A 20,778-nucleotide genomic window follows, 5' to 3' on the forward strand; every position below is an offset into this window, starting at 1 on the left:
TTTTTATCTTAATAAGAGAGTTCCCTATTAGTCAAAACAAAGGCAAGCTTCTTGCACTAGTCCGTCAGGAGGCACCCTGAGTGGTCAAAATAGGCAAACACAATTCCTTGAAAACAATGTCTCCCTAGCTCATTTGGAACCAGGAACTCACAATGGGAACTCCAGCTTTTGTATAAAAGTGTCCTGCCAGACTGGGGAGGGGATTGGGTAAGGGTAAGTTATCCTGCCAGAAAGATCTTCCACTGCATGGCAACTCTTTTCTGGTTAGAAGTTTTCTTGGTTACTATAAACTTTTGACTATCTTTGAGAGTTTGGATAAAGTTGATACTGACAGGACTTGTAATTTTTTCCCCTGTTTCTGGAGAGGGATAGACCCCAGAGTTCCCTTCTCCACTGTTTTTGCTGATGTCATCACAGAATAGGGATTTTTTTTTTTGAAACCTAGGTTTTCTATACTTCTAGTAGGTTGGAGATTAAAAAATAATAAGATGGATAGATGGACAGTTTGTTACAAAAAACAAAAACAAAACCCAGCATCTCTCATTAACAGCTGATCTTTATTCGGTTTGACGCTACATTCCTTGCTAATGAATTTGTATAATGTATTATTTTCATGGTTAAAAAAGTAAAAGTAATCTAATACTCTTTTAAAGTATATAGAGATAAGTAAGTCAGTTTCCTGTGACACCATTTATTTTGAACATGTTTTATGTCTTGTAAGAATCCACTCAGATTATAGATTCAAATTTAAAAAAATAAAGTCATGTTATATTTATTTTTGTTTCTGGAAATATAACGAATTTTTAAAACTCCCTTTACTTATTTTCCCAGTTTATTTCAAAGGCCTTATAAAATGCAGGGTATAGCAGAAGTAACACCTGCTTGAGTGTGGTTGGTAGGGTAATAATAAGGCTGTAATAATTTATAGTTTTAATTTGAACATTTCACATAAAATGTCATATGGTGTGCTTGAGTGTGGTATTGTTCTGTTACATAACTATATGCTTATGATTTTGTAATAAAAGATTTTATAATAAAAGAGGGGCATTATTTGTGCCATATCTTGTATATTAAGAATTATGTTAAAATAGAAAATAGCTGAAGAGGAAAAATTAAAGTAAAGTAACAGTTTCTTTTTTTTCTTGGCAGGTTATTAACAAATTCAAACAGACTTACAACGACCAGAAATGCCGTATGGGCCCTCTCAAATTTATGTAGAGGCAAAAACCCTCCTCCAAACTTTAGTAAGGTATGAGTAAAATACATAGATTAAAGAATCTGTTTACACAAACTTTTAAGTCTTCTTGTAATGATTTTTAGAGATCGAAGGGACTTTACTCTTATTTTGCAATTGTTTTCCTTATTGTCTAGACAGTATTTGTACTTATAAAAAATCAAGGGATATACAGTGGAAAGGAGGTTTTCCTTTCTGCTCTTTCCTCACCCCACAGTTGTCTTTCCTCAGAGGCAACCACTATCACCAGGTATTTACGTATCTTAGGGTTGACTTGAGAAATCTCCTAGTCTACTTCTTATTTACGAAATTGAAGCCCCACAAAATATTAAGGTAGTTTATCCAGGTCTGCTGTTATAAAATTAGAAAAGTGGCTAGTCCAGAGTGGATTGTGCTTTCACATTGTACTTTTTAGCTGTTAAAATATTTTCCCCCTATCTACTAAGATTCTGCTGCTAAAAGAATAGAGTATTTATAAATTCCCAAACTAGTTGTCTTACCAGTGAGATGTTGTTAGAAAGATAGACTATGGGTAAATTTTGGGGATACCATTTAACTCTTTTTGTATTCAGTGTCTTTGTGAATTAAAGGGAACAATGACTGCCACACTAAAAGAAGCTCAAAGTCTGGTAAAGATATAGTAATAGTTTCTGGAGGCAAAGGTAATAAATATCTAATTCAGAAAAGATGATGCATGAATTAGTATGCCTTCTCGTTAATACTTTCATCATTGTAGCTTTGAGAATGTATGATTTAATCACATTTCATCTGAACTGCCAACATGATTTTAAAATCTCATTGTCTGTTGATCTTTTACCACACCCCATAGATATTATGGGTCCAATCATAGTTCATGAAATTCTTCCACAACCTTCCATGCCTATTCTGTTCTGTGTTTATTGAAAGATACATAATGTGCCTAAAAAGCTGGTTTAAAACATTGTAAAGCATGTTAAAAGTAAAAGGGGCAACAAATTGATTATTGTAAGCAGAAACTGAGTTTAATCAGTATACAATTGACCCTTGAATGATGCACTGGTTGGGGCACCAACCCCTGCTCACAGACAAAATCTGCACATAACTTTTGACTCCCCCAAAACTTAGTTGTCCCTCAGTATCCACTAGGATTTGATTCCAGGAACCCACTTGAATACCAAAATCTGTGGATGCTCAAGTTCCCTATGATATTGGCAAAGATCAGTACATATACTTGGCCTTCCACATCTGTGGACTCTCAACTGTGCATGGAAACACTACTGTTATTTATGAAAAAATTTCACATATATGTGGATCTGTGTAGCTAAAACCTATGTTTTCAAGGGCTAACTGAACATCTTTTAAAAGTTTTGAGTAAGCTATACTTTATGGAAACACATTATGAAATAATATTGTAGCCATTGCCTTATTCGGTTTAAAAGGATTTTGTATGATTTTCAGTTTAATAATGGAAGGGGAAAAAATGAATATTTAGATGGTTATAATACAAGAAAAAAAACTTTATGAGGTTCACAAGTATCATTCAAATGGCTTTTTAAAAAATGTATTACATTAAAAAACCGGTGATTTGGCAGTGATTGTTTTAGAATTGTAAGGAGAGAAAATATCCATATTTTGAGAAGATGAGGGTCAGTGCATCTGATACTGATGATTCCTTTACCTGCTATTTGTATGTTTAGACTTGCACATATAATGCTATGTATGCTATTTATATTCATGGTTTAGCAGTCTTAGAAATTTTTAAAATTTTCCCTCTAAAAATAATATGGAATACCCATAATTGAATTTTTACTAAAGGAACTTTGGATTATGCATTGCTTTTCTCAGTTTTTTAAAATATATTTTTAAGAGTTTTTCCTTTTTAAAATAAATCTGTATGTGTGTATTTTGAGTTAATTATGTGATAATGTTGTAAAGACATAATTAGTTTAAAATGTCATGTTTGGTTTTTCTTTTTTGTGCTTATAACAGTGTTGGATTTTTTTAAAGCGGTATTTACATTTTGAGATTTTTTTGTTCTAATTATATTACATGGATTTTCAGAGTTCTTAGCCATAGGCAAGCAGTAGAGATTTTTTTTAAGTTTGTAATAACAGAGTATTGTCCGCCAAGATGGAGGCATAGGTGGAAACACGGTGCTTTCTCCCACAACCAAGTTTGAATACAACAAAGGTTTGGAGAAACAAAGACACAACCAAAGGACAGAAAATTGAATTATACGGAAGTCCGACTACATCTAACCGTTCAATGGGGACAGTAAGAGGGGCGGAGCCAGCAGCGAGCAGGGTCGGGCAGGGCAGGGCCCCCGACCCAGGTGCGCAGGCGGACGGGAACCAGTTGGGGTGCGGGGCAGACCACGGGTGCATATTCGCGCACAGTGAGACAGACCACGCAGGCCCCAGGGGGGCGAGGGCTGACGGCGGTGGCACACTCGCGTGCAGTGGGACGAAACGCGTGGGCCCGGTGACGGCAGCAACTGCGGCACCGGTGAGGGCCGTGGCTGCAGGCGGCGGACAGGACGCCAGAGTCCCTCTTTGACCCCGCCCCCACATACAATGTCACAACCCAGCGACTTAGTTGCCCCGTTCTAGTGAACACTTTAGGGCTCTGATCCTGCTATGGAACAGGCACGAACAACCCGAAAGATGGCACAAGAAAAACTCAAAGTCCCAGAGCCAATAACTCTAAGTGACCAAGAAATTGCCAGCATCTCAAGCACAATTCAGGACACTATTTATCAGGATGCTCACAGAACTGGTTGATTATAGTCACAAATTAGAGGAACAAAGTTACAAATTAGAGGAACGTGTGAGGGCTGGACTGATTGAAATGAAGGGAGATGCACAGGAAACCAATAGCGATGGAAAGGAAACGGGGACACAAATCAATGGAATGGACCAGAAGGAAGAACAAAACATCCCACCAGAAAGGAATGAAGAAATGAGAATTCAAAAAAATGAGGAGAGGCTTAGGAACCTCCAGGACATCTTTAAACGTTCCAACATCCGGATTATAGGGGTACCAGAAGGGGGAAAGAAACAGCCACGAGTGGAAAACTTATTTGAACAAATAATAAAGGAGAACTTCCCCAGTCTGGCAAAGGAAATAGACTTCCAGGAAATCCAGGAAGCTCAGAGAGTGCCAAAGAAGTTGGACCCAAGAAGGAACACACCAAGGCACATCATAATTACATTAGCCAAGACCAAAATGAAGGAGAGAATCCTAGAAGCAGCAAGGGATAAGGGGACAGTCACCTACAAAGGAGTACCCATCAGACTGTCAGCGGATTTCTCAAAAGAGACCTTACAGGCAAGAAGGGGCTGGAAAGAAGTATTCCAAGTCATGAAATCCAAAGACCTACAGCCAAGATTGCTTTATCCAGCAAAACTTTCATTTAGAATGGAAGGACAGATAAAGTGCTTCTCAGATAAGGTCAAGTTCAAGGAGTTCATCATCACCAAGCCCTTATTATATGAAATGCTAAAGGGACTTATATAAGAAAAAGAAGATGAAAAAGATGAACAGTGAAAGGACAGCAAACACACAGTTATTAACAACCACACCTAAAACAAAAGCAAACCAAGAAGACAGCTAGATCAGGAGTGGAACCATAGAAATGAAGAACACATGGAGGGTTAGAAACAGGGGGGTGGGAGGGGGAGAAGAGGGGAGAAGGCACAGAGAATAGCATAGATGGTAGGCAGAAAATAGATAGGGGGGAGGGCGAGAATAGTGGGGGAAATATAGAATCCAAAGAACTTGAGACACGTGGTTATAAACTAAGGGGGGAGAATGGTGGGGGAGGGAGGGTGTGGGTGGAGGGGATTGAAGGGGGGGAATAGAACAACTGTAAATGGTATAATCAATAAAATATATTTTAAAAAAAAGTTTGTAATAACAAGCACCTTATATAAATTACTTATTTTTTAAAAGTTTTTTCATTTGGGTTATAACCTTTTAAATTGATGTGGTATGTTTTTCTTGAAGAAGTTGCCTTTTAAACAAAACTGAAATGTATAAAATTGATTATCTATAAAACCTGTGGTATAAACCACATTTTTCTAAGTTCCTTTTAAAAATTACTACCTTTATTACACCAGTATAAAATTCCCTCAATGTAATAATTGTAGTATGGAAAAAAGTAATTATACTGTGATAGACGAATGTAGAAGAATGCCATTTTTCTTAAGACATATATGCTAAAGTATTTAGGGTTGAAGTGTCATGATAATATCTGCAATTGGCTTAAATAAGCCAGTAAAAATTTTTTTAAATACATATTTTTTGTATATGTGAAGCTGAGGAAAAAGCAAATATAGCAAAATGTTAACTGGTGAATATAGACGAGAAGCTTATGAGTGTTTATTGTACTTTTTTTGTAAATTTTATGTAATTTTGGATTTTATCAAAATAATGTATTGAGTAAGGAATATGGGTGTATCACCTCCCTTGATATCATCGTCCATGCTGCCATCTGTCTACGGCCTTGGTCACTGCAGTGGTCTCCTAACCGATCTCTCTTTTCTGCCCACTCATCATTTTCTATACCCAAGGTAGTGGCCAGGATGATCCTGTTAAACTGTTAGTTAGTGCTACATCTCTGTTCAGAACCCTGCTCCCCATATTTTATTCAGAGTAAAAGAAAAATGTTAAATATTTTGTGAGAATTTTCATCATCTAGCTCTTCTGTTATCAGTCTTATTCGTGTCCTACTGGTTTTCTTCTCAGTTCGCTCCAACCAGCTGGCTGGCTCACTGTCTCAGAGTCACTAAGCATGCCCCTTTCTTTGCTCTAACTGTTCCCTCTGCCTGGAACAAGATATTTTTTAAATCTTAGGACCCCTTTTCACTCTTAAAAAGTATGGGGACCCTGTTGCTTTTACTTAATGTGGTTTATATATACTAGTATTTACTATTTTAGAAATGGAAACAGAATTTTAACTATGTATTAATTCATTTTAAAATAACAATAACAAACCCCTTGCATGTTAAATAACCTTTTTTCTATGAAAAACGCTTTTCAAAACAAAAATTTTATGAAAAGAGTACTGTGAGTTTATATTTTTACAGAGCTCTTTAATATTTGGAGGTATTAAAGAGATATTCATGTTCCTTGATGGCCCTTTCCCTATTACCCCTCCCCCTTCCTCTCTGGTTACTGTCACTTTGTTCTTTATTTCCATGTCTGTGGTTGTATTTTGCTTGCTTATTTGTTTTGTTGATTAGGTTCTTCTTCTATGTAAGATCATATGGTATTTGTCTTTTACCACTTGGCTTACTTTACTCAGCATAATGCTCTCCAGTTCCATCCATGCCGTTGTGAAGGGTAGTAGCTCCTTCCTTCTTTCTGCTGCCTAGTATTGCATTGTGTAAATGTACCATAGTTTTTTGATTCACTCATTTACTGATGGACACTTAGCAAATCAACAAACAAGTGCTGGAGAGGTTGTGGAGGTAAAGGAACCCTATTACATTGTTGGTGGGAATACAGACAGGTGCAGCCATTGTGGAAAACAGTATGGAGTTTCCTCAAAAAACTAAAAATGGAACTGCCTTTTGACCTGGCAGTTCCACTGCTGGTATTATACCCTAAGAATTCTGAAACACTAATTCAAAACAACCTATGCACCCCAGTGTTCCCAGCAGCATAATTTACAATAGCCAAGTACTGGAAGCAGCCTAAGGTGCCCATTAGTAAATGAGTGGATCAAAAACCTATGTCATATTAAACACTTAATGGAAACATTTTTACTTCTCTCAGTTTTGGTATGCCATTTTGGTGTGTGTGTGTGTGTGTGTATGTGTATGGTTTAGACATAGAGGATCCCAAGTACATGTTTCCTTATAAAAAAACATTAAATTATCACATCTTAGTCAGTATAAGATTAATGGGGGTTATAATTAGTCTCATGTTTATATCTGATCATAACTTTAAAACAGTAGAATGTTTAATTTCTCTAGTATTTTTGTAGCATTAAATTTTAGTTTTAAAACAAGTTTCTATATTTTCCTAAAGGAATTTGGTTTTAGATAGAGGGAAATTTTAAACATTGGCTCTTTCTTCCCTTACAGGTTTCACCTTGCTTAAATGTCCTATCACGATTGTTGTTTAGCAGTGACTCAGATGTATTAGCAGATGTGTGTTGGGCCCTTTCTTATCTATCCGATGGACCCAATGATAAAATTCAAGCAGTCATCGATTCTGGAGTTTGTCGAAGATTGGTGGAACTTTTGATGTAACTATAATTTATAATTAATAATTCCTGGTATCTGATTGTGATTTTAGCAAGTTATAGTAATGGCCTCATAAACATCTCAAGAATCACTACCTATAGGAAGGGTTGAAAAGTAACTGACCCACTTTGCAGAATAGCAGTACTACTGAAAAGTTGACCCTTAAACTTGTATCTTATATCCTTAACTTGGGACTAATCACTTTGTTAATATATTCCATTAGTTTTAAGCTATTTATGAATGAGAGGGACTTAATTCAAGAAGTATGTATGGAATGCCTGTTACCTGTTAGACTGTTGTGCAAGATACTGTTACTGAAATATGGGACATAGTTCCTGCTCTCACAGAATGAGTAATCTAGTTAATTGTTCATTGCAATAATTAATTTGTATAAAAGATCACATAGTAAGAAATTGTTTAGTATTTCACTTGTATTAAAGATAATATGTTTCTCTGTGCTGAGCTACTATTGCTACTATTTTTATAAAGAACAGATTTTTGTTAGAAGTTAAAAACTTACAAGAAAACTTATTTTAAAAAGGTATCACAATTTCCTCATCTTTTTCTTTAAAAATATATTATTTCCAGTTCTTCTTTTCTCAAAAAAAACCATTAGGTAAGCCCAAGCAAGGTAGATGGCACAAAAACAAGAGGTAGGATAGGGGTTGGGATTCCAGCATGAGGACATCATCGGAGGAGGAGGGGGGCAGGCTTGTCCTGGGGGGGGTCAGGGTCCACACTTGAGGAGGTGCCAGCAGAGCAGATCGACAGGCTGTAGCAGGGGTGGGAGATAGCACACCGTGCCACAGCAGCCCAGCTGGATCAGAAGATTGGTCGTTTATAGGGAGAGATTTGGATAAAGAAGCCAATTTCTTACTTTAAGAGAATGAATTAATAAATATGGGAAGGAGGAAGGCCAGAAAAATCTTGTGACATATAATTAGAGTCAGAGGTTATCAGTGTGAACTTATGACTTTCTACATGAAAGAAATATATCTGGAAACAAATATATAGTGAAAATGTGTGTATGTTTGTGTTCCCCTTTAAAGGGCCTGGGAGCAGTGACACATTTATACTACAAGCTGAGCACACAAATGCCCAGGGCTTGATTTTGAAATACTGCTCGCCATTAATAGGAACCAGGATTCTTGGAGAAATAGCTGATTCTAGGGCTGAGACTGATAAAAAAATAAGATGAACATAGAAAGTAATAGGTGCTAAAAGAATAGATAAATGTTAACACAGACGCCCTCTTGAAGGGGTTCCTGCTGTTCAAACCGGGGATGATTTGAGCATTGAAATAAATTATAGTAATAATATATTATAACATTGAATAAAATAAGACTCCGTGAGTCCACACCAAAATAAGTAGATAGGCTGATAGATAGAAAAGCATGTAGTTGAAATGATAGTACTAGAAAATCACCATTGGCAACAATACTGATAATTATTAATAATTCAGACTCTAAACATCAAGAGATGCTAGAACTGTTGGTGAAAGAGATGGGATTTTACATAGTCTAAAAGTATTTCTTCACAAAATATGAATTACAGTGAGAGAAATAGTAATGTCAAATTGGAGAAATTTGACAAACAGTCTTAATCTGACAAACAGTCTTAATTAAATGACCAGAATTCAATGCCATGATAAAATGGCAAAACAGATACCACATACCATTCAGTTCTGTGCAATGAAAGGACTATAGCATTTGTATTATTCCAGCTAGAGTATATTGGGTCTTAATCATGGGGAAACAGTGGTCAAGACCAGATAACAGGCTTGTGAGCTTCAAAAGTGTCAGGACCATGAAAATCAAAGGCAAGACAGCTAGGTGCAACACATGATCCTGGATGAGATTCTTTACTGTGGAGATAATTATGGCCTAATTAGTGAAACTTGAATGGGCTCTTTGGATTAAAAGTATACAGAATTTTTGGTACTATTTTTGCAAATTTTCTGTAAATTTTAAATTCTTATATAATGTGTAAGTTAATATTTTTATTATTTTAGGCACAATGATTATAAAGTTGTATCACCTGCATTAAGAGCAGTTGGTAATATTGTGACTGGTGATGATATTCAAACACAGGTGAGTTCAGACATTTTAATGTGACAAATTAACATAAAGGACTTTAAGAAGTTTGTTATATTTATACCACTTGATTTAGTCAAGATTTTACAGTTAATATAATTATATAGGTATCTATAATGTAAGCATATTCTTTTTTTTTTCATCCTCACCTGAGGACATTTTTTCATTGCTTTATAGAGAGATTAGAGGAAGGGAGAGAGAGAAAAGCATCAATGCGAGAGAGAGAGAGAAGCATCAGTTGGTTTTCTCCCGTAAGCTCCCAGACTAGGGATTGTATGCACCTGGGTTTGGGATTGTACATATACAGACCTATGATCAAAACCACAGTCTAGGTATGTGCCCTGACCAGTAATCAAACCTGTAGCCCTTTGGGTATGGGACTGTGCTACAACCAGCTGAGCCACACAGGCCAGGGCACGTAAGCATATTCCAATTCAAATACAGATATGTAAAAGCACTGCCCTAGACCCACGTCATTACGAAGTTGAACAAAGTAGGAGTTCGGCTCTTAAGGGACTTATAATTCAATAGGAGAGAAAATGTATATTAAAATGAAGTAATTACCCTGTGTAGTGTATGTTTTCTGAGAGCTGTTGGGTCAGTAAATGCTATACAAGTTTAAAAAAGAAATCATTGTGCTAATAAGACATTGTTGTAGATTCCTTAAAAGAGCTGGAACTAAATCTAGATCTTAAAAGTAGAGAATTTAAATATTCTAGAAGGGATTTATATGGCAGACATGTGAGGTATGTGTAAGAGGCATTAAACTTGACTGGAACAGAAACTGTTAGTGAAAGGATGATTGATTATAACTAGGATGGTAGTAGAGTTAGAAATTGAAGGGCCTTTAATAGTAGATTGAAGACCTAAATTATAAGAATGAAAAGAAAGATAGCCAGGAAACATTCCTGAGTTTGTAAGTAACTATGTGTATGAGATCTCATTTTTGAGATGACCTTTTTAGGTATGATGTCAGGATTGGCGTCAGATCTGGAATAGTCTCTCTAGAAATTTAGATTCTGGACACATTACATTCTCTTTTGTTTGCCACCATATAGTAAAACTTTTATTCTTACCTACATTATTTTGTTCCATTTTAATCTTTACAAGTTCTGTTTAGATACCTACCTAACTTATTAAACAGTTGATCCTTAGTAATTGATGGTTTTATAAACACAGCTTTTGAAATGAAAATGCCTTCCAAAACATACACTGTTTTCCACAGAATTTTTTTAAAGATTTTATTCATTTATCTTTAGAGGGGAAGGGAAGGAGAGAGGGAGAGAAATATCAATGTGTGGTTGCCTCTGATGTGTCCCCCACTGGGAACTGGCCTGCATCCCAGGCATGTGCCCTGACTGGGAATCAAACCATGATTCCTTAGTTCGCAGGCCCATGCTCAATCCACTGAGCTACACCAGCCAGGGTGTTTTCCCCAGAATTTTGATATTCTGCTTCATACAGTCTTCACCAGATATATTTAATTTAAATCATTGTGGGTATTTTGAAAATAAGTACATAATCTTGCCATGGAATAAGAAACATAAAGGAACAAAGCAGAATATACCTCTTTACAAAGGTGGAACAGTAAATTTTTTAATGAAACTAATAGACTTATCTCTTCATGTTCAAATTTCTTAACAGTTATGGAATTAGGTATTTTCAAACAGTTTGATATATATATATTTTTTCCAAATTATATTGCATTGACTATGCTATTATAGTTGTCCCAATTTTCCCCAACTGCTCCCCTTTCCCTAGCACCCCCACCCCTTCAAGAAAATCCCCTTCCCTGTGTTCATTTTTCTGAGTCATGCATACAAGTTCTTTGGCTACTCCATTTCCTATACTGTACTTTATCTCCCCATGGCTATTCTGTAACTACCTATTTGTATTTCTTAATCCCCTCACATCTTCACCCATTTCTCACATCCCCTTCCATTTGGCAACCATCAAAATGCTCTCCGTATCCATGGTTTTGTCTCTGTTCTTGTTTGCTTTGTTTGTCTTCTAGATTCAGTTGTCGATATATATAAACATTTTAAATCTTTTTTTTATTGTTGTTCAAATACAGTTGTCTGACATTTTCCCCCACCTCTCCCTACCACTTCAGCCATCCCCACCTCCCTCCCCTGATTCCACCCCCACTTGGTTTTGTCCATGTGTCCTTTATAGTTTTTCCTGAAAACCCTTCACCCTTCCCCCCCCATCATCCCCCCCCATCTCTCCTTTGGTTACTGTCAGTTTGTTCTTAATTTCAATGTCTCTGGTTATGTTTTGCCTACTTGTTTTTTTGTTAATTAGGTTCCACTTAAAGGTGAGAGCATATGGTATTTGTCTTTCACCACCTGGCTTATTTCACTTAGCATAATGCTCTCCAGTCCCATGCATGCTGTTGCAAATAGTAGGAGCTCCTTTCTTTCTGCCATGTACTATTGGGTAAATGTACCATAGTTTTTTTTTATTGCCATTTTATTGTTCATAGTTTTGATCTTTTTCTTAAAGGAGTCCCTTTAACATTTCATATAATAATGGTTTGATGATGATGACCTTCTTTAGTTTTTTTCTTGTCTTGGAAGCTCTTTATCTGCTCTTTGATTCTAAATGATAGCTTTGTTGGGTGGAGCAATCTTCACTGTAGGTCTCTCCTTTTCATGATTTTGAATATTTCTTGTCAGTCCCTTCCAGCATGCAAAGTTTCTTTTGAGAAATCAGCTGACAGTCTTATGGGAACTGTCCCCTAGGTAACTAACTGCTTTTCTTTTGATACTTTTAAGATTCTCTCTTTAACTTTTGTCATTTTAATTATCATGTGTCTTGGAGTGATCCTCTTTGCATCCATCTTGTTTGGATGGATCTCTGTGCTTTCTAGGCTTGCTTATCTATTTCCTTCACCAAATTAGGGAAGTTTTGTTTCATTATTTTTTAAGTACATTTCCAATTTCTTGCCCTTTGTCTTTACTTTCTGGCACCCCAGTGGTGTGAATGTTGTAATACTTGAGATTGTCCCAAAAGCTGCTTACACTATCCCCATTTTTTTGGATTCTTTTTTCTTCTTATTATTCTGATTGCTTGTTTTGTCCCAACTCATTAGTTTGATCCTTGGCTTATCCACACTACTGTCATTTCTCTGTAAATTGTTCTGTATTTCAATCCTTTCTTTCTTACAGGATCTTTTTGATGCTGTTGTGGTCCTTACCAAGTTCCTTGAGCATTCTTATAACCAGTGTTTTGACTCTGCATTTGATAGATTGCTTATCACCCTTTTGTTTAGTTCTTTTTCTGGAGTTTTGATCTGTTATTTCATTTGGGCTATGTGTCTTTATCTCCTCGTTTTGGCAGCCTCCCTGTGTTTGTTTCTGTGTATTAGGTAGAGCTGCTGTGACTCCCTGTCTTGGTAGTGTGGCCTAATGTAGGTGTCCTGTTGGGTCCAGTGACAGAGACTTCCCTATCATGCAAGCTGTGTACTCAAGGTATACCTTTTGTGTGGGCTGAGAACACCATCATCTTGTAGTTGACCTGTGATTACTGTTGGCAGGTCAATGGGAGGGATTTACCCAGGCCAGTCAGTTACAAGAGCTTACTATGACCACTTGCCACCAACCTCCACCCTCCATGGAGGTATGTGAAGGGTCACAATAATGGAGCTTACTGTGACCACTTTCCACCAATGTCCACCCTCCATGGAGAATGTGTGGGGTCACAGTGATGGAGCTTACTGTGACCACTTTCCACCAACCTCCACCCTCCATGGAGGTATGCAGGGTCACAGTGATGGAGCTCTGACAAGGTCTGTAGCTGTCCCCTGGGTGCATAGGCTCTGGGATTTCCTGGGTGATGAAGGTCAATGTCAGGCCCCAATTATGTTCTGCCTTTGGGCACCCTGCATGAAGTATAAAGCAATCTGAGATAGCTGCTACTTGTGCTGGGCTTAGAGATTCCCAGGCAAAGCCAAACTGTGAATCTAGGAAGACTGTTCCTAGTGCCAGACCTAGGGCCACTTGGCAAGCGTTGTGGGGACTGGAGACTTACTGAGGCCAGCTCTTGCTTTTTTGATAGGATTTAGGAAGTTGTGAAGCATGAACCAAGACCAGCTATTCATATGAAAGGTCACGGTTAACACTTTGTGTGGTCCCGTAAGTTGGATGGGCAGAGTCTCAGGATCTCTGGTGTGGGCAGACAGTGTTAGCCAGGTTGATGGAATCTCACATATGGCACCTGCCTCCTGACTCTGTGGCTGTACAAGGGGAGGGCTAAGAGAGGTACAAATGGCCTCTGCCCACCTTTCTGTCTGGAGAAAGCTGTCCCCCAGCTCTTGTCTTGATTCCAGTTTTTCAGAATGGTTTTTATATTTCTAAACAATTTTTAGTATACTTTAGTTTTCTCTCTCTCTCTCTCTCTCTCTTTTTTTTTTTTTTTGCTAAAAAACTGTTTTCATTTCTAACTTTTGTTTTAGGTAATTTTGAATTGCTCTGCGTTACCCTGTCTTTTACACTTACTGAGTAGCCCAAAGGAGTCCATAAGAAAAGAAGCCTGCTGGACTATATCTAATATTACGGCTGGAAATAGAGCTCAGATTCAGGTACATACCTTTCAGATCTGAGAAAACAGGAAGATCTTAGAAGTTAGTTTGGAAAAAAGTCAGCATTTTATCAGTGATGTTTTTTAGTGAATTACTGAAAAAGATTATTAAAAGATTCTTAAAAAGTATTTTAAAGAACATAGCCTTTTTTTCTAAAGCTATTATACATTTCTAATGAGGAATAGCAGTTATATAAATATATCATTGGAATAGCAGATATATGTATAAAATTGTCTGTCACAGTGCTGGACACATAAACATTTGTTAATCTTAAAAAGAGGTTGGTTAAGGTGAAGCATGGATACCTCTGGATCAGCTGCATCTTGCTGAGCCCTGTGGTGGATTAGTTTGGCTGAACCAAGATGGCAGAGAAGTAAGTGGAAGCTATACTAATCCCCTCCCAGGACCAATCTGAAATAACAATTAAATTGTAGAGAAATCAACCAGAATAACCAACTGAACACTAGCTGGAGACAAACCTTATAACCACAGACAGATGGAAGAAGCCACATCACTACAATGGGACTGGTAGGGAGTGTTGAGGAGGCGTGAGAAGGCTGGCTGGGCTCCACAGGTGGCAGCTGAAGTGCCGGAGATATTTCAGTGCCCAGGGATTTCCCCAGAGCGGTGTGGAGTCTAAACCCCAAGCTGGGCTCACTGGCCTACATCACCAGAGCTGGAAAGGACCCAGATAATATCCAGCTGTGAAAATCAGTGGGGTTTCTGTTCACCAGGAAGAGATGGCTGGAGAAACAGAGAACATCTTAAAGGGCCAACACACAATATTTTGTCTGCAGCTCCTTACCCTGGGCTCTCACAGAGGGAAGGCAGAATAGGATACACTTGAGGAAAACCTGGGGTTGATGGCTCTGGGGAGAGGACTGAAGGAACAGCCAAGAGAATCCCTGTGCTGAGGTGTTCCCCATACAGCAGGAGCCATTGTTCTCAGGCATAGTACTCCCCCTCCAAGTGGCATCAGCCTGAGGGGAAGCAATAGCCCCACCTGAAGGAATTACTCTGTGCTACCCCGTGGAGCTTAAGATGGGCTGCTGAGTACAGCTATATAACTGATTAGTTTAACAACTATGGTAGATCTTGGGGAACTCTGAGACTTCAGCTGATCCTTCCTGGGATCTGGTGCTGGTGAAAGCTGGCCTTGGTGTGCAACCTGACTCTTTTTGTACACACTCAAGCCTAGCAGAGGAAGCCACAAGCTGTGAATAGTGGATAGCTCCAAATAGATTGACCAGGGTCAGACACAAGGAGTGTCTGACAAAAGTCTGCACTGGAGTCTTTGCAGATCTACCTAATACGTAAAAACATATACAAAGAAGCTGCCAAAATGGAAAGACAAAGAAACAGACCCCTAATGAAGGAACAACACAGTTCTCCAGAAGAACTACGTGAAATGGAGGCAAGCAGTTTTTCAGAGAGTCAGTGGCCTGAAAAAAGACATAGAATGCATTAAAAAAAAACGACCAGTCAGAAATAAGGAATGCAGTATCTGAAATAAATGGTACACTGGAAGGAATGAACACTAGGTTAGATGAAGCAGAAGATCAGATCGGTGGTTTGGAAGACAAGGTAGAAAAAAGCACTCAGTGCAGAAAAAATAAAAAAATGAGAGACATTTTGAAATAGCATGAAGCTGTTTCAAATACCAGGAGAGAGAATACATGAACATCAAGTGAATACCAGGAGAGAGAGAACAAGCAGGGAATTGAGAACCTATTTGAAGAAATAATGACCAAAATCTTCATTAATCTGATGAAGGAAAAGACACATAAGTAGGAAGCTCAGAGAATCCCCCAAACTGTAGGCTTCATTGGACCCAAAGAAGTCTACACTGAGACATACCAGAATTAAATTGGCAAGACTTAAAGACAAGGAGAGAATCCTAAAAGCTGCTATGGAAAAAGCAGGTAGTTACATAACAAAGGAGCACTAATTATGGTAAATTGTCATCTGATTGCTCAACAAACAATTTAGGCCTGAAGGGAGTGTTGTGAAATATTCAAGGTGATGAAAAGAAAGGACCTAGAATGAAGGCTACTTTACCCAGCAAGGCTGTCATTTAATTTGAAGGAAAAACAACCCTCCTAGACAAGAAAAAGCTAAAGGAGTTTGTTAATACCAAACCAGTAATGCAACGAATGTTAAAGGGCATGCTAAAAGAAGAAGGAGAGAGGAAAATAGTCTAACAATGAAATGTCAATAAACACATATCTATGAATAATTACCTTAAATATAAATGGCATAAATGCTCCAAATCAAAAACAGGGTAGATGAATATATAAGAGAACAAGGCCCATATAAATGCTGCCTCCAAGAGACACATCTCAGATCAAAACATACACACAGACCAAAAGTAAAGGGTGGAGAAAGATATTTCATGCAAGTGGAAAGGTAAAAAAAGCTTGGGTAGCAGTACTTATATCTGACAAAATAGACTTTAAAACCAAGGTTATAGTAAGAGATGAGGAAGGACACTACATAATGATAAAGGGAACAATCCAACAAGAGGATATAACCCTTATAAACATTTACACACCCAACATAGCACCTAAATAAGTGAAGCAAATCTTGATGGGCATAAAGGTAGAGATAAACAGAAATACAGTAGTAGTCTGTATTTACATAGTTTTAACATCCCATTGACTTCAATGAATGGATTTTTCAGACAAGATCAACAAGGAACAACACAAGGATCAGACAAGGAACAACACAGAACGAACAGCAGTCTTACACCACACTCTAGATCAAATGGATTTAATTGCTATCTTCAGAACATTTCATCCCAAAATAATAATATACTTTTCAGGTGTACATGGAGTATTTTCTAGGACAGAGCACATGCTCGGGCACAAAACAAGTCTCAGTAAATTTAAGGAGATTAAAAACATATCAGACATCTCTGACCACAATACTATGAAACTAGGAATCAATCACAGGAAAAACACTGAAAAACCTGCAAAGATGTAAGCTAAATAACATTTAAATAATGAATAGGTCAACAACAGTATCAAGGAAGAAATCAAAAGATACCTTGAAACAAATGGAAATGAGGACACAACAATCCAAAATCTGTGGGACACTGGGAAAGCAACCCTAAGAGGGAAATTCAGAGCATTACAGGCTTAGCTCAAAAAACAAGAAAAAGCTAATAACATCTAACTTTACACTTAAAGAAACTTGAAAAAGAACAACAAAGCCCAAAGTGAATATAAGGAAGGAAATAATAGAGCAGAAAGAAAAGAAATAGAGTCTTAAACGTGATATAAAAGATCAGTGTATCCAAGAGCTGGTTCTTTGAAAAGATAAACAAGATTGACAATCTTAAACAGATTCATCAATAAAAAAGAGGCCCCAAATAAATCAGAAATGAAAGAGGAGAAATAACAACTGACACCAAAGAAATTGAAACGATTGTAAGAAAATATGAACAACTATATGTCAACCAACTGGACATCATGGACAAAATGGATAAATTCCTAGACCCAACTTCCAAAACTAAATCAGGAAGAATCAGAGAATCTGAATAGACAGATTACAACCTGTGAAATTGAAGCAGTATTCAAAAAAGTTCCAAAAAAGGAACACTCTGGGATGGATGGCTTTACAAGTAACCTGTACCAAACAGGTCTGTGAAAACATTCACATTTTGTGAAAAACAAGCACCTCCTTCTCAAACTATTTCAAAAAATTCAAGGAGAGGGAAGGCTTCCAAGCTCATTTTATGAGGCCAGCATTATTCTAGTTCTAAACCCAGATAAAAACACTATAAAGAAGGAAAATTACAGGCCAATACCCCTGATGAATATAGGTGCTAATAAATTTATCTTCAGTAAGATATTAGCAAACCAAATACAGCAGTGCATCAGAAGGTTATACACCATGACCAAGTGGGATTTATTTTGGAAATGCATGATTGTTACATTTGCAAATCAATAAATGTGATTCACTACATTAATAAATGAAGGATAAAAACCACATGATCATACCAATAGATGCAGAAACAGCATTTGATAAAAGCCAGCACCCATTTATGATAAAAACTCTCAGCAAAATGGGGTTAGAGGGAACATACCTAACCTCAATAAAGGCCATATATGACTCAACTAACAAACTACGTGTGTTCCCCTTAAGATTGATAACAAGACAGGGATGCCTACTTTCACCTGTCTTATTCAACGTAGTACTGGAAGTCCTATCCACAACAATCAGACAAGAAGAAGAAATAAAAGGCATCTAAATTGGGAAGGAAGAAGCGAAACTGTCTTTATTTGCAGATGGTGTGATACTGTACATAGCGAACCACAAGAATTCCACCAAGAAACTACTAGAACTGATCAATGAATTCAGCAAAGTAGGAGGATACAAAATTAATATTCAGAAATTAGTTGCATCTGTTTTTGCCAATAAGGAACTAACATAAAGTGAAATGAAGAAAACAATCTTATTCACAATTGCTTCAAAAAGAACAAAATACCTAGAAATAAACCCAACCAAGGCTGTAAAAGACCTGTACTTAGAAAATTATAAAGCACTGAAGAAGAAAAAGTAGAAGACGACACAAGTGGAAGTGAATACCAAGTAAATGGATAGGAAGAATTAACATCGTTAAAATGTCCATACTATCCAAAACAATCTATAGAATGTATAGATACGATTCATAGAATTCCTATCAAGATTCCAATGATGTATTTCATAGAACTAGAACAAATATATTAGGAATTTATATGGAAACACAAAAGGCCAGGTATAGCAACTGCAGTCCGCAGAAAGAAGAATTAAGTTGGAGGAATCATGTTACCTAATATCAATCTATACTATAAGGCCATAGTGATCAAAACAGCATGGTATTTCCATAAAAGTGACATATAAATCAATGGAACAGAATAGAGAGCCCAGAAATAAACCCATGCTTTTGTAGTCAATTTATGTTCAAAAGAGGAAGCAGGCACATACAATGGGCTCTCTATAGTTTATTCAGTAAATGGTGCTCGGAAAATTGGTCAGATACATGTAGAAAAATGAAACTAGACCACCTGCTTACATCACACACAAGAAAAATTCAAAATGGATTAAAGGCATAAATGTTAGGCCTGAAACATAAAAATTATAGAAGAAAACAGGCAGCAAAATCTTGCACATTGCTCATAACAATACAGATATATCTTCCCAAGAAAATGAAGCAACAACAAGCAACAAAAAAACAAGTGAGATTACATCAAACTAAAAATTGTACACAGAAAAGGAAAACATCAACAAAATAGAAATCAACCCACAGAATGGGAGAGCATATTCACTGATACCTCTCATAAGGGTTAACATTCAAAATTTTATAAAGAACTTGCAAAACTAAACACCAAAACAACCAAATTAAAAAATGGGCAAAGGACCTGAATTGATACTTCTCCAAAGAGGACATAGATACGGCCAATAGACATATGAAAAGATGTTCCGTGTCACTAATCATCAGAGAAATGCCAATTAAAACCACAATGAGATATCATCTCACACCTGTTAGAATAGCTATCAACAAATCTACAAACAAATGTTGGTGAGGATGTGGAGAAAAGGGAACTCTTTTGCACTGTTGGTGAGAATGCAGACAGTTGTTGTCACTGGAAAGCAGTATGGAGAGAGCTGAAAAAAACTAAAAATGGATCTGCCTTTTTACCCAGCAATCTCACTCGTGGGAATATATCTGAAGGAACCCAGAACACTAATTTTAAAGAACATAAGCACCCCTATGTTCGTAGCACTGTTATTTACATAAGATATTTAAATAACGTGTCAGTAATATATGGAAGCAGTGCAAGAGTACGTCAGCAGATGAGTGGATAAAACAACTATGGGACATTTACACAATGGAATACTACTCAGCTGTAAAAAGGAAAAAATTTACCTTCGTGACAGTATGGATGGANAGACAGTTGTTGTCACTGGAAAGCAGTATGGAGAGAGCTGAAAAAACCTAAAAATGGATCTGCCTTTTTACCCAGCAATCTCACTCATGGGAATATATCTGAAGGAACCCAGAACACTAATTTTAAAGAACATAAGCACCCCTATGTTCATAGCACTGTTATTTACATAAGATATTTAAATAACGTGTCAGTAATATATGGAAGCAGCGCAAGAGTACGTCAGCAGATGAGTGGATAAAACAACTATGGGACATTTACACAATGGAATACTACTCAGCTGTAAAAAGGAAAAAATTTACCTTCGTGACAGTATGGATGGACCTGGAAAACATTATGCTGAGTGAAGTAAGCCAGTCAGAAAGAAAAATACCATATGATCTCACTCATGTAGAATCTAATGAACAGATTGAACCAACAAAAAAAACAACAGATAGCTAGATGATAGCTATCTGTAGAGAGGAAGGTAGAGGATGGAGGGATTGAGCAAAAAGGAAAAAGGACTCATGAACATGGATGACAGTGTGGTGATTGCTGTGGGGAGGGCCGTGTAAGGGGACTAAATGGCAAGGGAAAAAATAAATAAAAACAAAAGAGATTGATTTAGTTTTTAAAAAGGCAATGATCTAAAAACATATTAGGGGCCTATCAAGTTCCTTGAGTCAATAATTACTTGATCAATATTCTGCTTAATGTATTATCATCTTTA

The 20,778-nt window shown here is 37.2% G+C and overlaps 1 protein-coding gene across 3 annotated transcripts in view; it reads left to right on the plus strand.

Annotated features, from left to right (window-relative positions):
- Positions 1-20,778, plus strand: part of KPNA5 (karyopherin subunit alpha 5) — a 52,608-nt gene that overhangs the window by 20,652 nt on the left and 11,178 nt on the right. For 2 of the 3 annotated variants that reach the window (XM_037065105.1, XM_037065104.1), the window contains 4 exons: positions 1,150-1,249; positions 7,303-7,466; positions 9,476-9,554; positions 14,014-14,139. In XM_037065105.1, the coding sequence (XP_036921000.1) occupies positions 1,150-1,249; positions 7,303-7,466; positions 9,476-9,554; positions 14,014-14,139 (469 nt within the window). The remainder of the gene's footprint in view (positions 1-1,149; positions 1,250-7,302; positions 7,467-9,475; positions 9,555-14,013; positions 14,140-20,778) is intronic. The other variant, XM_037065107.1, reaches the window with a different exon arrangement.

The sequence above is a fragment of the Sturnira hondurensis genome, unplaced genomic scaffold, assembly GCF_014824575.4.
Source record: "Sturnira hondurensis isolate 20B ecotype Veracruz unplaced genomic scaffold, ASM1482457v3 Scaffold0015596, whole genome shotgun sequence".
Taxonomy (NCBI): Eukaryota; Metazoa; Chordata; class Mammalia; order Chiroptera; family Phyllostomidae; genus Sturnira; species Sturnira hondurensis.